Below are 17,077 nucleotides of genomic sequence, written 5' to 3'. Positions count from 1 at the left end.
TATATAAACACCTGCTGCTGCCGCCACCTTGGGGTTATAGGTGCATTAGTAATGATGTTGTCAATAACAATAATAATAATAATAATAATACTAATAATAATAATACTAATACTAATACTAATACTAATACTAATACTAATACTAACAATAACAATAATACTAATAATACTAATACTAATACTAACAATAACAATAACAATAATAATAATAATAATACTAATACTAATACTAACAATAACAATAATAATAATTATAATAATGTTAATAATAATAATAATAATAATAATAATAATAATAATAATAATAATAACAGTAATAATAACAATGATAATAATAACAACAACAACAATAATAATAATAATAATAATAATAATAATAAGACATTGTTCCGTTTTGGGTCTTTTTTCAATACTGTCATGAATATTTTTACATTTTGTTGGAATATAATGACACATTTTGTTAGAATATAATGACACTGGCTGACAGTTTTTTCCTTTTGGGACTGGGGGACAGGTGAGCTATCAGCTAATACATATTGCTGCAAACTAGTCATTCGAAAATATGAGTCAATCTCCAGAGTGTTGTATGTATTCACCGTATTACAAGGGGCTTTTGGAAAGACACATTGAAGGAGATGGGAGACTGTAGTGTGAGGCAGGCTTAAACCCTCAGCATTTATAAGGTGAGACTGAACAGACTGAGTGGGTTCACAGTGGGGACAGGGTGCAACAGGGTCTCACCTTGAGGTCTGACACATCTTTGTAGCACTTCTCCGAGCGCGTGTGATCGGACAGCTGGACGTTCCAGAAGCATGGCAGCTGGTGAACCAGGAAAGGGTTCTGTTTGATCACGGCATTGAAGATGTCCTGTGCCGACACACACACACACAAAAAACACACCCTGAGCCTTATGCTTTGCCTTCTGTTTCGTCATCGGCGGGCCTGCATTCAGTTTAATCTGACCCCGCTGCCAGATTATTTCATGTGCACGTGGTGCTCGTCAATTTCCGCGTTGATTATAGCTGCTTTACGACATGCACTACAGTCCTGTATGGAAAAACACAAATGTCTACAGAAGTCACTGTGGACATTTGTTGAGTGAGTCCATATGGGAAGACAGCAGGAAAAGCTCAGAAGAACTCCGAGTGAGCGAGTGCATGTGTGACTCCGTCAGGCTGCTGAGTTTGTCACAGTTAATGCCTGAAAACGGCTTAACTCTCTCATACATTGTCATGATTAAAGATTATTCTTGTGCTTTCCTAAATATCCTTAGTCTCTGCTAAACCACCCTGGTATTTTGCCGTTTATCGAAATATATGAGAATATGTTGCCATATTAGAAACTAATCTATAAATCTTCAAATAAACCTGATTAAAGTAAGCAGTCTGAGCTTCTCCTGACAATCTAAACGTGAACAGTGTTCAGCAGGCGAGCAGGAACAGCAGAGGGAAGGTGTCTCACACTTTATGAAGATGGACTGATTCACTGACAGGAGTTGCATTCTCTCACAACAGCACGACATGGACGTTGCCCGCCCGCGCGCGCGCGTCCGTGTGAGAACAATTGACCTCATGCTAGACGAGAATGACACCTGTAACCATGGTAACTGCACTCATTTGTAGTCGTTCTGTCTTCTCGTGGTCAGTGTTTGTTTCTATGTAACATTTTCTGTCTCTTTGCAGACACTTTCTGTGTCTTCGAAGTCTTTCTTTTTTCCCCCTCGTGGTCAGTTTTTATTTCTATTATTACTATTATTTTATTATTTTATTATCTATTTATTTTCTCTTATTGTCAGGTCTTGTTTCTTTGTCATTATCTCTCTTTGTAGTCATTTATTGTGGTTTCTTTTTTAGTCATTTTGTAAGTCTCCTGGGGGTCACTTTGTCTATATGTTGTCATTTTGCTCACTTTATTTCTTCTATTCATGGTATTTTTTGTAATTTGTGGCCTCATTGTAGTCATCTTGCTCCTCTATACGGGCATTTCTTCCTTTACTATTATTATCATCATATTCTGGCTCTGTGTTGTCACTTTGTCTCATCATGGACAGTTCCTTCTCCCATCGATGACTCACTGTATTGTCTCTTGTGTTTTTTAAACTCTGTAGTTATTGCGTGTATCCTCGTGTTCAGTTTTTGTTTGAGTCTGGGCATTTGCTAATATTTTTTTAATTGTAAATACATTTTAAAGGTATCTTCGCACACTATGAGAGCGTTCCGTGAGCTTGTAACAGCCATTAAAAAATACTCTTTATGAATGACATTAACACTAGCAGTAAGGGTGAGAAGATTTATCACCCAATTTGATGGCTTTACTTAAAAATAAAATATACTGTAAAGCGCTCGCTACAGGTGTTACAGTGTGCTTCTGTCTCGTTAGTATTCTGCATTTCCAGATGTTTTAACTGCCACTCTTAATTTATGTGTCACCCCGAAGCCTAATACGCCACGTAGCTTTGATAGCTTTAATGAAATCTACTGGAGTTTCATTGGAGAGACATTTTCTGACTTTGATATCTTTGAGGTTTCACAAGACAAGAGTGTCAATGACACTAATGGGAGACATAAAACCTCTATAGGCACATAATGAGCACAGTGATAAGGAGGGCTGACAGTCCACGCGAAGAGCTTATACAGCAGAAGAAAGGCTGGGGAGAAAAAAAAGAAAAGAAATCCCAGTCGTTTTCCAAACTGCATACCTTGCATGACTTAACTTCATAAAGGTTGAACTCAAATCTCATAAATACACGTCAAAAATGTGCACGAGCTCTGAATAATTGTGAGATTATAGAGATTATGGAGACTCAGCGTTTGACCTTACGAAGCAAGACCGCAAAGGGTAAGGTAAATACTGCATAGCTGATCAAATTAAAGTTACTGCATTAGGGATCGTTAAAGGGATAAGTTTGGATATGAGGTGATAATATGCCGTCAGTGTGTGTTGAACCGTGCTTCCGCCAAGTGGAATGGTTCGGTTTGGTACAGTAAGGTACGTAACAGTAATCTAACTACCGCTCAGTATTGCATTTTGTTATTCTAAACACTAAACTGTACTTTTACAATCGCACCATTAAGAGTTGCTGCTTGACTTCCTCTTGGACGAGCGAGGGTTCTCACACAAAGCTTCAGGGAGAAGAAACTCACTCGCCTCCACAGAGCCGAACAGTCCTAGGCAAGGCGTGGGCGTGCCGACGCTGAATTGTTGTTTTCACAAAAGTTACGGATAAATAAATAAATAAATACAAAAAAAGTGTTTATTTTGTAAACACATATCTGAGGCTCCTGCTCTCGAGCGTGATCCCTTACATAAACAAACAACAGATGAGAACGCCTACACGGACAGACTGTTGTGCACAGTCGAACGTGGCGACACTTCAGTTGTTTTTAGTCATGGATTCGGAAAAATGTCGGGGAAAGTCGGTCCAGATATTGCCTGGATTTTGCGGTTTATAAGTGATGGAGGCAGCCGGAGAATGTCTGCAACGTCAATGCGACGGATGACGCTTGTTTAGGGAACAGTTCTAACGTACTCTACAGCCCCTTTGGACCTTCGGACAACTCCAGGATCTCGTCCGGACTTTAGCGTGGGTCTGAAAGCAGTTACGTACATCTGTGAGCTTGAGGGCTCGTGCGCAGGTGTGGAAAAAAAAAAAAAGATGATGAATTAGCACGTGAGAGGGGGCGAGGATGATACCTGGTCTGCAAGTGAGGTGGATAGCATGCTCATGAGTTCCCTCTCCGCCGTCAACCTCCACATCTGCTCCCATCTGAGCTTCCGAAGCCGATCCAGGAGAAGCAAAATCACCCCTGGAAAACACACACACACACACACAGTCAGACAAAAATATGGTAGCTTCAGAAACAGAGATTAGTATCTTGCTGCCTGGTAAAGGTGATAAATTCCCAGCACGCGGCTCTGAATCCCAAGCCTTGTATTTCCTGAGATAAAGCTGTAGACTTTGAGCTTGTAGGCAGGCTGGCACTGGGTGGAGAAAACATGTCAAAATCCTCCTAGAAACATAAATTATTCTTAGACGCTCATGTGCTTTTCTCCGCACCCCCAAACACACACACAGCCACAAACAGGAAGAAAACTAAATCTTCTTGCTTGCTTCGAGTAAAATCAAGCTGCCCATGTTCAGAAGACAGACATGGTGATTATTTCCTCCCTTTTCTTTTTGGATCGGAGCAAACAAGCCATCTTTCACACCCTGCTGTGCCACGTCTGTTTCCACAAAGACGACCAACAAAAGTGGAGTTTTTTTTTGCTTTTCTTTAATTGCAGTTCATCCTAAATGCAGCACATGCTCGTCTGGTTGTGAGATCTGCCGTTCAGGTTTCAGAGCAGAGCCAGAGCAGAACCTTAGTGACACAAACGTTGTCAGCGCGAGTTTTACACTTTGCTCCCTCTGAGACTCACAGAGCCACTGCAGCGGGCCGCACTCTTTGTTCTGGGTAATACTCCATATAAAGCTTATCCTCCGGCTCCAAGCGGCACAGAGGGAACTGCTGAAGGAGCAGAGATGCTGGATATGATAGGAGAGGAAAATACGTGATAAATAGGCAGGTGAAAATAATAATGAGGTGTAATGGAATCCAATCAACAAGCTGTACATTTCATTAAACCCTGCACACTCACGATTACGCTTTAAAACGTGGGGACTGGAGTTCTTAGAGGGAGAGCAAACAGCAAATAGTGATAGTTTTGATTTGGGAAATAGTTAATTATTCAGGAGATGTGTGAATTAATTTTTTCTGTACAGTATATTTTTGTTTTTCATGATGTCGAGTATTTTATTTTCACCACTTGAACTGTATTGTATTAATAAATGAAACACACATGGAGGGAAATATTACAAACCTTGACTTGTAAACATGGTTGTGTGTCTATTTGTTTTCTTTTCTCTTTTATCCAGTATGTTAGTTTGTTTACATGTATGATTTATTTATTTGTATTTAGCTGCAACATTCTTTTTTATTTTATTTTATTTCTTTAGAGGGATTGAGCTTGTTTGTCTGTTTTTGTTTGGTTTGGTGAATGCATGTCGTATTTATGTTTGCATTCTGTGTATAGATTAAACAACAAAGTTGATAATAACGAAACACAACGTATATTGTAATACAGCAAGTCTTACGAGCTGATGAGTGGTTTAAGGACAAATTCTGTTGTTTAACAGTCATTGATTTGCTGAAGATTATAAAGAACGAGGTTAAACGAACACTCCATTTAACAGGTTAACAATTAATATTCAGATAAATACAGGTTGGTAAAATAACATTACATTGGTAATGCAGTTAGTGTGAAATGAGGCTGTATTGTTGACCAGGTGAGCAGAATATACAGTATTTATTCAATGCAACAGATTACACACTGAACCGAGCGGGTGCGTTTGAAACATGATTACATTACACTCTTGGTACTTACAGTTGGAACGGTGCTTAACGTGTTTACAAAACCAGAGGTGACAGAGCGTTTCAGGCTGCTGCCCCCAATTTATAGAATGTTCTCCCCCATACTCTTAACAGTCCCTTGATCCCTTGAGTCATTTGGCTAATCTGGTTTACCTGCTTATCGTATGTGTTGTGTTTTGTTTTTTACTACCTTTACTCTCTAATTTGTTTTCTACATCTTTTTGTTGACACTTGCTTTTGTTCCTTCTACTTGATTTGATAAAAAAAAGTTTTTAATTTGCAAAGTTTACTTGCTTTTAAGTGCGTTCTCACTGGTTTTTTTTCTTGTGTGCGATGGGATTACACACTACTGCGACTAGGCGCACATTTTATGTCCGTGTTTTACTTTAGTTGATCGAGTTGACATACTGTACATAAAGCCTGTCAGCATTAAGTTTCTTTTACCGACCCAATGTTGTACAAACGGAGGACAAAAAGTTACTGCTGCTACATACAGTATATGAGGAATACCAGGCAAAGAAGACTGGATTATGGATATACAGTACATTACACTGGATATACATTTTCTATTAGCACTACATATAAGAATAACTAAGTCAAGTAAAATGACTCCAGCATCAATGAACACAAACAGACTGAATAACAATTAAGTAGTTACCAGTGTTGAAGCCTCTGCCCAGAGCTGGCCAGGGTCGATGGTTCTTCCAGAGGTTCCCAAGGTACCAGTCACTCTGGTTCTCCACCAGACCCAGGACCTGCTGACCTGTACACAGAAAAACAAAAACCCCCATCATTACCGTTTATTGTTTATGTATTTCACTTGGAATAGGATATTAGACACTTTGTGTAATGCATTGGTTTAATGTATATATGATGCGACTTCCACTTAAAAGCTATGTGCGGAAATCCCTTGACCAAAATCGGGCAATATATTAAAGGGGCATTCACACGTGTGTTGCTTTAATACTTGACTGTGGGCAGGACTGACCCTTGATGCTAAAGCAGGGGTCTCAAAGTGGCGGCCCGGGGGGCCACATGTGGCCCTCCAAACAATATTAAGTTGGAACGAGTCATTTCTATATGTTTTTTATTTTTAAATGAATAGATTAATTTTGCATCATAAATATGTTTTTTTTTTAATTGTTGCATATTAAAACAACCACTTATATTTTGAAATTATCCAATCCAGTCCAACTTTATTTGTAAAGCACTTATACTTACTTAAGAATAAGTAAAAGACAGAAAAGCTCACACGAGGCAATAGAGTACATATGGAAAAAAAGGAATTAATACGGCATATTGAGGATATGAGCTCATAACGTCCACCGCAACTGTTGCTTTTCCCCAAAAAGTTGGGCTTTTTTTTTTTTTTTACTTGACTGGCCCCTGACTGATCAGACGAGACTGTCAGTAGCCCACAGGTCATTTGAGTTTGAGACCCCTGTGCTAAAGGCAGCTATCCGAGGTGAGGAGACAAGTGTCTATCACAACTACGTAGCAAGTGTTGTGTTAAACCAAAAGCATAAATGTGATTTGATTGGCTGGAGCCTGTTGGTATAGTTGCCGAACATGGCTGGCTGCCACTTAGCATTTATCAACTCCACTTCCCCCATAACAGTGCAAAAGCTCAAGACATCACAAGATGAACCTGTAAAATAAAGCCAAAGACCTATGGCCATTTTCTGCGGTGAGCGGTGAACACACTGGAGCCAAAGTACGAAATCCTGTCGTGGACATACTTTAGTACACGATTATCAGTCTTCTACAAAGAGTCAAAAGCCAAAGTTACACAGAGCCTAAAGCAATCAGTTCATCTCACTCAGCTATATCACTATCACAACACTGCAAAGAATATTGTGCTGTGGAGTTGGTTTGGAGCAGTAAAGAAAAGAAGTAAAAAGTACAGTAGCACAGTTTTTGGTGGAAAACAAGCTGCCATACCAACAGCATCGATCTTCAAAGCATAGCTTTTTTTTCTTTTTGTAACGCTAACATTAGCATGGACATCTGATACCATGATTCACCATTTCCACAAATGCAACAGAAACTAAATGTGTTGGAGAAAAACCGATCTCAGTGACTATTTTGCATCTTCTACTTCTTTATCTCTTTCAAACTTACCAGTGAGTGAATGTAGGTCACTAAGTTGGGCCTAAAACGACACAGGAATTTGCATTGGTGCAAAAGAAATGAGAAATATGAAGGATACATTTGCATGTTCACCCAGGTCTTGAGTTCCCACCAGTGTTTATTTGGAGCTGAAGCCAATGCAAACTACTTGCAATGCTTTTGACCTACTAGTGAATGTCATTCAAACACACCCCCACCCACCCCCGGTCAAAAACACCTTTAAACCCAGGTTTAAATAGGTTTTTGGATCAGTGAGAATGGTGTATAATAAAACCAAGATGCTTGGATGTGGTTAAAAGAGCAATCACTCACTCACTGACCGCAAAAAAAACCCCACGTCCATAGCTGCAAGCTCTATCAGCACATCTGATCTGTAATAATCAAACGGTGGCCACATCAAACCTCAGGTATCACAAGCAAACATTGCAGTATGACACTGTGTAAATATGATAATTCAATTGTAGATCTTGCAGCTTTGAAACCATATATTTAATCAATGAACCGCTTTTATCCGGAGATAGAGAAAAACAGAGTCATGCACCCCAGATGATTGGCAGCTCCTGGCTTCTCCACGGACAGAAATGGAGGCAGCTGCGGATCAGTGGCAGACACTTGAGGGTTAACTAGTTTAACACAGAGCCAGCAGAAACATAATCCCCACATAAAGTGGGCTTTTATGTCTGAGTCAACAATAAACTGGGAGAGAACACCTCACAAATGGCACACACACACACACACACACTGGTATGCGAAAAGGTGCAAATTGAATTTAATACTCTGCTCACATGAATTTAAATGTTCCGAGCCACTAGACAATAGGCATGAAGAGGACAAGAGGTGGAATGAAATAAAGAGGACAGATCCAGAAGATGAAGGAAGCAGAAGGGAGGGATGCACGTGGGTTAGAGGGTGACAGATTATAGGAGGCATGCTGGGCAGAGATAAAGGTCGAGGAGGAGATAGGAGCCTGGAGAGCAGGCATGGCTGTAGAGGTGGCAGCTTTAATGAAGGTTGTAAGGAAGATTAATGAGAGCCTATTGGAGGAGGCAGCCTTTAGAAAGGCTGCAAAACAAAGACCGGAGATGTGTCATCAAGGTGACGACGGAGCAGGACAATTAAAACGCAAACACACAATGCTGCCTCTTTCACTGGGAAACACTTCACAGGTGATTCAACTTCAAAAGACAAAAGTAAGAACATTGTCAGCGGTGGTAGGAACTGTTTATGCTCTGATTAATCATTTCTATTATAATGAAGTTGTCAATGGCCCTCATTAATCAAAGGTGCGTACACCAAAAAGTTGGGTATACGCTAATTTTCCATGCAAAAATGTATCAATATGGACATTGGTGTTGCGTACAGTCAAATATATTAAAGCTAAGACTAAAAAAAGTCTAAATAAAGGAACCTGGACAAGCATTTTTTAAAGTTATTTGAACATTTCTTTTTTTCTGCAGTATGAACTCCTTGCTCAACCACATATTTGGCACCAATACACGTTGTGAGTGGGTTTTAAAATGGATAATGACATCATGATTAGCAACGACCTAATGACGCTAAAGGCATCGGTTAGAGGTCACCCAAATAGTGTGTGCTGGCTTGATCCAAACCCATATGACCTGCAGAAGAACTGATAAATCACTGAGAGTTGCTATGTTTTAAGTGGCCCAACTTTTCTAGCCTTTGTGCCACTTAGAGGTCTGGAAAATGCAGACAAACAAAAAATTATTTATGCATAAAACATTGTTTTATTCAACTAAAACGCAATACATCGCCATCAAGTGTCATGGCATCACTGTATGCAAAAACTTTAAGGCAGAGGACATTGACTCTTGCAATTTGGAAGCGTACGGCCCCTGGGATCACAATCACAACAAACATGGCCAATTAGCAGGCACCCACGCGAGGTCTGTTCTTAAAATACAAACTTGACCAACAATTATTTTGGTACAGTTTTTGAAAATTGGCAGAGTAGAGATGAATATTTACACAGAAAAAAACCCCTTCAACTTTAAAAAAAACTTGGGTCTTTACACAGCGTTGGCTCTATCAGCTTAGCTTGTTACGTGCTGAGATGTGGGAAGTCAGGTGGGTGAAAAAAACAATCAAAAAACCAGAACCCTGAAATGTCATTGGGCAAGAAATACTATGTGCACAGTTCAGAGCGGTAAGTCGAAACTGAAAAAGAAAAGGTCTCTGCGTTAAATATTCCCAATTTGAAAGGGAAGCCCACTTGACTTTATTCTCACTAATGTGGCCCAACTCAGGGATCTGAGGAAGCCGTGGAGTCCAGTCATGAAGAAAAGTGAAAACTGAAACACTGATTTTACATCAAAGTCCATTTTCAAGTGTTTGTGTCTCCAGAGGGAGCTGTGTGACATCTGATGAATGTCCTCAATATCATCGGAGTCCATGTCTGCTGGGTATGGAGGCTACATATTTGAAAAAAAAAACAAAAACCAAGAACCTCTGTGGTCCGCTACATAATCTGCTTGTAGCAAATATGTCTAAGACAATATGCTTATATAGATTTTTTGGTATTGCAAGTATAGGGATTAAGGGAACATCTAAAATCCATCCATCTTCTATTGCTTTATCCTACACAGGAGGGTCGCGGGGTTGCTGTGCCAATCTCAGCTGATAGAGACCTTTGCTGATATAGATTGTATAATTCTTTAACAACAACATAATGTAACCTCCACCAACCAAATGAAACTCATTAAAGGCTGGATTAAAAAACTGCTCTGAGGTTCAAACACTGTGATCATTAAGTTCTCCCTTAATTGTATATTAAAGAGGAATGTAATTTTTGCTCATTAAGTTATAATTTGAGCAGTAAACTTTTGAAATAACACATGGATCACACAGTTCTTCAGACAGTGAGACTGTTACCACTTCACTGCCATCTAACGCCTATTAGCTAAATAAACTGCTGTTATAATAAAGTTAAATAAAGTATTATTATAGCAGGTTCTAACAAAGTACCGGTCTAATTAGGTAATTATATTTTTTACTGGTTACAAACATTTACTCCTGACAAAATTGCATGACATCCTTTTCGAACAATATTTTGAGCTTAAAATCGTGTCTGAAGTCCAAAGAGATACCAGGAAAATTTACCTTTTTAAATGACGTCATTGTGTGACTTTATTGTGACTTCGTCATAAAGTCACTTATCCTATAATATCATATAGTGACAGATGTGCAGTGGATGTGTAAATTCAAGCTCTTTAATGAAGTGTACCACACCAAGTGACCATATTCTATATATATATACAAATTGGGCACAATTTTCTGGTTTGCTGGCTGAGGTCAATCTGCAGGAACAATATATTAAACCGCCACCATGGAGCAACACAGTCCAAATACATGCAATATGGGGATTAGGTAAATTGGACACTCTAAATCGACCATAGGTGTGAGTGAGAGAATAGATGGCTGTTTGTCTCTACACTGTAAATGTGGCCCTGTGATGGACTGGTGATCTGTCCAGGGTGTACCCCTGGCCTTGCGCCCCATATGTGGAGGATCAAGTGAAGTAAATGGATGTTTAAATACCCGCCATCCAAATTTTATCTTATTTATTGAAATCCTCTCCACTCTCTGATAGCCATCAATGAATGAAATAAGGTATTGCCCTGGCAATATTGTAATTTAAACGACCAATCATTTCTGTTGAACCAAACTGATCAATATGCCGGTGTCGCTAATCAACCTGCCCACTTGAGCGGTTCATTGTGATAATGTTTTAGTGTTTTTCCTTTACTGGTAATTAAGACATGATGTAGTCGCAGTATCAATAAAGCTGTCCTCAGCTCTCTTGTCTCCACTCCACTCAATTTGAGTTCTGGGTGTTTTGAGGGCGGAGCTTTACTGGGAGACAGACAGGCAGTAAGTGAGTTTTGACGTGGAAACAACACAATTACACTTAGTCACTTCTCTTATTCACTCGAATCAATTGCGACTCCACAATTAGCTATGAATGAATAACGCTGTCGATACTTCCGTTTCACTTGTCATCAGCCTAAGAAAAAGGAAAATAACAAGTTGGTTCCTTTCACCGTTGCTCTCTCTCGTCTGAAACTGATCAAGCAACTGCAGCGGAGAGGTTCTGCTTCCTGTGACATCGTCAGTGCTATGTTTTCAGGTCTGTTTGTATGAACAACGTAATTAGCAAATACCAAAGGCTGCATATTTCACACGTTCTATGATAATAACGAACTTGGGCTTGACTTAATATACATTAAAAAAAAAAGAGAGAAAAATTACATAAAGATATTTCCCCAAGTGATGCAGCCCTAATGCATGCAGATTACCTCTGATATGGAGCTGAAACACTTGTCTGGGCACAGATTGTTCTGGACGTAACCCGTGTGTCTGAGCTGCTGAGCAAGCAGGGAACACCGAGTTGCTGGAGCTTTCTCACTGAAACCAGCTGCTGGTGGAAATGAGACTGATGAGTGCAGAGTTAGCACCAGAACAATGAGCTGACAAAGCCTAAATCGCTCAGCAAAATGGACGCAATAAAACAAGGTGTCGTTATTCTTAAAAGACCACAAAGCATTCATCCATTTCCTTTGACGGGACCACCCCACTTAGAAAAATCTGTGACTACAGCCGCAACGTTCCCAAAGATAAAACCCCCACTATTGTGCACTCACCGTAAAGCCTTAATCGTCTGCTTTTCTCAAACACAGTCATACCGTCTTGAGTCATGACAGGCAAGAAATCAGAAAAAAAAAAAAAATCAATGCTCATCTGCTCTGATTTAACCAAAAGAAAATGCTCCGCTTTGTCCAAAAAACCTATTTCTAAACAATATACCTACCAATCTCACCAATTCTTCATGCCGTATTCAAACAAAGCGGCCGGTAACATCCACTGCCTCAGCCTTTTCTCTCTTCAATACACACTAATTCCACTATACAGTTCAGTTGATATTGAGCTATAATTTATCGACAGACTATCTGGCCTGTGAAACCCCTGAGGGATTAAAGCCAATAGCTGCTGTTTAGCTGTTGCAGTCTGGGCAGAATGTATTACAAAGCAGGACATAATAGTGTGCGTGCATATCCCACTGAGCAGAGTGGGCACACAGCAAACCTCAGGCCATCCACAGTCTGTTTCCTAGCCTGCTGCTGGCTGGCTCATGGGGTAGTTCCTAAATTAACTACGGGGAGGCACCGGGGGATCAGTGGGGATTCTTTACTGCTGAGCCAGTGGTGCTGATGAATAAAAATGAAGGCCACGGTCAGCCAAGACCAAAGTACACTTCACCAACCCGCTGCTACTACTACTGAAACTCACATGCTAGAGAATTACCTACCCTTTCAGGGTTCGAAGAATGGGAGAAAGCCAACATAACCAGCCCCAACCATTCTTTGGCACCCTTCAAAAGTACCTTGGGATACCGGATTAGAAAATGGTACAGTACAGTCAAAGTGGCGCCAGACCGGCTCCACCCACGAGTCAGCTGATTGGACGACAGAAAAACGTCACTCCCTTGCGATCGGTGTAACCGTCCCACGGAAGATGAGGCAAACACCTGCAGTCTATTCTCATACAAAGCTTGATGTCTTGCCGAGACAAATGACCACAAACGGAACAGAAAGAAAACTGCTGGATGGACTTTTTGTGCTGACAACACAGTCACATTGTGAAAACCATGATGTCACAATCACACCTCTCGCACTTGCATCGCTTATCTACGCCGTTGTCATCTTCCTTTTCTTGGGTTTGGAGATTGTTTGGTCCGTTCACTTTATGTTAACTTTTCTTTTCTTTGTGGCCTGGGCTTTCTTCATTCCGTGTTTCCGTGATTATATACATTATATGCATGAATTGTAGATATACAAAAAGCTTGTACATGGCACATAGATTTAAGATCTATACTTTATTATTCCCCTTAGGGAAATTGTTTCTCTGCATTTGACCCATCCTAGAATTAGGAGCAGTGTGCTGCCCGGGGAGCAATGGGGGTTGGGTACCTTGCTCAGGGGTACCCCAGACCTTCTGACCTGGTGGGGACTTGAACCGGCAACCTTCCAGTTACAAGCCAAGTTCCCTTTCCACTTGGCCACGGGCTGCCAATATATCTGCTCAATGTCTTCTCTGGTTTTGGTGTAGCAGTGTTACAGTTCCATGTACGGACCTACAGCATTTTAGCTGGTTTTATGTGGATGAAGACATTTCCTTAGACAATGCCATGTTTCTTGAAATCTTTCAAAAAAACAACAAAGAAAAAGATCGTCTATGTTTTGTTCTGTTTCAGTGTGGGTAGGACCTTAGATCTGTGTTTTAAGGACTGTTTTACATTCACTGATAGATATCTTTGAACTTACCCAGGAGGACAGTCCCTTCAAAGGTTAAGAGTAAAGATGTAAATAAGATTGGCTAAATGTCTTAATGGCAGACTGTATCCATTTGTGGTGTAATTAACCTTGTTCTTTGTTGTCCTACGGACCAAGAACAATGAATCGCGCTGCCTTTCTGTTGCCCTCTGTTGCCAACGCACAGCAAAATAAAGCTCATCTAAACCGACCACAGAATTGGACATGAGGGAGTTTTTATTTTTATTCTTCCACAATGCAGCGGAAGCACAAACTGAAATGCCACTTATTCACTGTCAAACTTACATCGCGGATCTTTGTCCTCGATTTCACTCGTGTCGTTCTGTGACACAAATTGAGAAATCAACGTTCAACTTTCAAGGCACCAGCAGGTGCCGAGGTGACAAATCATATTATGTTAATATTTCAACACAGTCAGAAGCCGGTCAGATTACGTTTAAGCTGTTTCGCTGGAACACCACAAAGTCCATGAGGAGCTCCGGAACAAGATTATGTTCGCTCACTCTCCCCAGCCTCGTTTTATTCTAACAGACAAGGTGCATCCAACAACAGCGGAGATTACATCGTCATCAATTCAGCAGCATTAGCAGCTCGACTGCTCTGCTAACTTCCGATAGCCTCAAGCACCAAATGTGAGACAAGACCCGCATTCAGGCGAGTCTCCTTCAATAATTCTCTTAAAGCAACTCTGCGACTTGTGTTGACATATGGAACGTCTTCTAAGTTGCTGACTTATTATTATTGTATTTTATGTTAACATTTGTGACGGAGCGATGTGACTGATGGATGTAAAGAGGATGACATCTACTTCATAATGGATGTTATGGAAGGTTATCTGGTGGGTCATGGCCCGAAAAGTGTGGCAACCACTGGACGCAGAGTTGTCTTTTATTTTTAGCATAATCGTGGAAAAACAATTTAACATTATTTTCGTGAAACTTTGTGGAGAGATGGGACAAAGGCCAAAGAAGTACACATACAATTTTGGTGCAGAAATGAACAAGTGGCCACATCTAGGATTTGACTTAGTAATAAGGCATGACTGAATTTATGGGCTTGTAGTACCTTGGCAGAGACATGTAGCACTGACTGTCTTTCTTAGTTTTACATAATGTAATGTACTGTGTATACCATAATGATTATTATATTATTTCTTTCTTTAAATTACTTTTGAAAAACGGTCAGGGTTATGGATAATTTGAGACCAAGACAGTTTTAAGTCAACTGCGGTTCTCAAAGTCACTAAAATAAGGACGAAAAGGTTTCATATGACAACTACATATGTTTTTTTAAGTGTATGTAAGATGATCTCCTCGCTTGAGGCCCGACGTTTCAAGCGCCAGCTGTCATCTGAGCTTTTTTATGGTAACATGCCTTTATGTGATAGGTGTTGATGACATGATACATGGAGAGGGAGAGGGACAGAGGGACAGAGAGAGAGAGAGAGAAAGAGAGAGAGTGGTTGATGACATGTAATAAAGGTCCCCAGACGGAATTAAACCAAGGTACGCTCCTCGACTATCCAGATGCTCCTGTAATTTGCTACATTGTCTGCCAACTGATGTCAGCGGTTCATTTTAATTAAACGGTTGTTTATCTTGTAGCTCGTGCACGCAAACAATGTTCAATGAGAGGAGGAGACGTGTGTCTTTGCAGATAAGAGAAGCAGCCATTCACTCTCTCGGTTGTCGTATAAAGGCATTCGATTCATCATGTCATTGTCGGCCAATTAAAAAAGTTCCCAGTTCACAAAGAGGACTGGAATACTGATGGAAAAAAAAAAAAAAAAAGACACGGGGCACCTTTTAAAAACACAAATCAAAAATGTATCTGAATGTAATATAATATAATACGGTTTAGTGTAGAAAATGCCATCTATATATATGACTAAAATCAAAATCTAACTCAGGTTAATGTAGTTTTATCATCAGTTACGTTGTTGTTACCTAATGAGGTGTTGTTTTAATTGAATCTCCCCCTCTACATACATTTGAAGGTTAGTAAATAGTCTGTAAAACAGCTTGTGTAAAACGTCAATAATGCGGATTTAAAATGGTTTGCATGATACAAATGTTATGGCAATATATCAAAAATGATTTTAGACAAACACAGGAAAATGCCCACAAATCCACAAAACACTTGCAGTCAGTAATGTAATGCAGCCTACACTTGAATGTCACATTATAGTTTAGGGTAGTAGGTCTGCTTTACTTTGGTGGACTTCCAGTGGACTCTTATTTAAAACAAACAAAAAACAAAGATGGTGCGAGACAAAATAACTGAAGTTTTAAAATGGAGTTACAGATAAATGTGGGTTGCTACTTGCATACTCCTGGATCCTATTTTTTTGGACGTCGTCTGTCTCCGTCCTCTGCATTTAAGCCCTCTCGCCACATAAGCCACAGAAAAAGTTACTTTGTTGGTGGGCTGGCATGACAACGCATCTTAGTTTCTCTGCCCCAGAGTCCTTGAATGTAAAGTGATCAGCTAAAAGGCATTTCTGTCACATGAGGGTTGAAGTGCTTTCTTTTAAAAAAAAAAAAAAAAAAAAAGCAAAGTAATGTCTCATGCTCTCAGAAAACTGTAATAGACGTAAGTGTTCTGAATTCAAGGGCAGGTATTTTGGAGGGCTGCTGTGCCAAAGCAGCAACTTATATGAGTGCCGTTGATTGCATTTGGCAGTGACGGAAGGAAAGCTTGGTGTCAAAATTTAGTGTGGGTCATTGCCATGGTGACTCTCACACTAAATGCATTTTGAGAATCATGGGGCTGGTTCTCATGTACCACCAGTGGTGCGCGAGCTTGCTCTGGCGGTACATCCGAAAGGAAAGGAAAATCAGAAATACTGTTCTCCTGTATATACCGGGGTATGTGATCAGAGTGCGTAGAAAAAATTCAACAAATAAAAAAAAACAAAAAACAACCTTATCTCTTGCTCTATCTTAATCTAATGTCACTATATCAGGGTTTGAAGTATATGTGAGGAAGAGGAGGATGCTGAGAGAGCAAATTATCTTATCGGGAATAAATCGGCCTTCTGTCGAAGGTCCGTTAGCTGACTTTGCCCAGCTTATTTACACCACCGTATTTTAAAGTGGGCAATACTGGTATTACTTCGAGAGCTCTATATCTTCTCAGGTGGTATAAAAAGTTAGAGAACCACTGCAGTACAGAACAAGTCAAAAGT

At 40.1% G+C, this 17,077-nt stretch overlaps 1 protein-coding gene across 1 annotated transcript in view; it reads right to left on the bottom strand.

Moving 5' to 3' along the window:
• The window catches only part of large1 (LARGE xylosyl- and glucuronyltransferase 1), a 120,981-nt gene that overhangs the window by 20,421 nt on the left and 83,483 nt on the right, over nt 1-17,077 (bottom strand). The window contains exons 7-9 of the mRNA XM_058624902.1: nt 6,069-6,173; nt 3,693-3,805; nt 741-866 (exon numbers count right to left, since the gene is read on the bottom strand). Of these exons, the coding sequence (XP_058480885.1) occupies nt 741-866; nt 3,693-3,805; nt 6,069-6,173 (344 nt within the window). The remainder of the gene's footprint in view (nt 1-740; nt 867-3,692; nt 3,806-6,068; nt 6,174-17,077) is intronic.

The sequence above is a fragment of the Solea solea genome, chromosome 3 (genome assembly GCF_958295425.1).
Source record: "Solea solea chromosome 3, fSolSol10.1, whole genome shotgun sequence".
Classification (NCBI taxonomy): domain Eukaryota; kingdom Metazoa; phylum Chordata; class Actinopteri; order Pleuronectiformes; family Soleidae; genus Solea; species Solea solea.
This window is presented reverse-complemented; position numbering and strand designations above follow the sequence as displayed.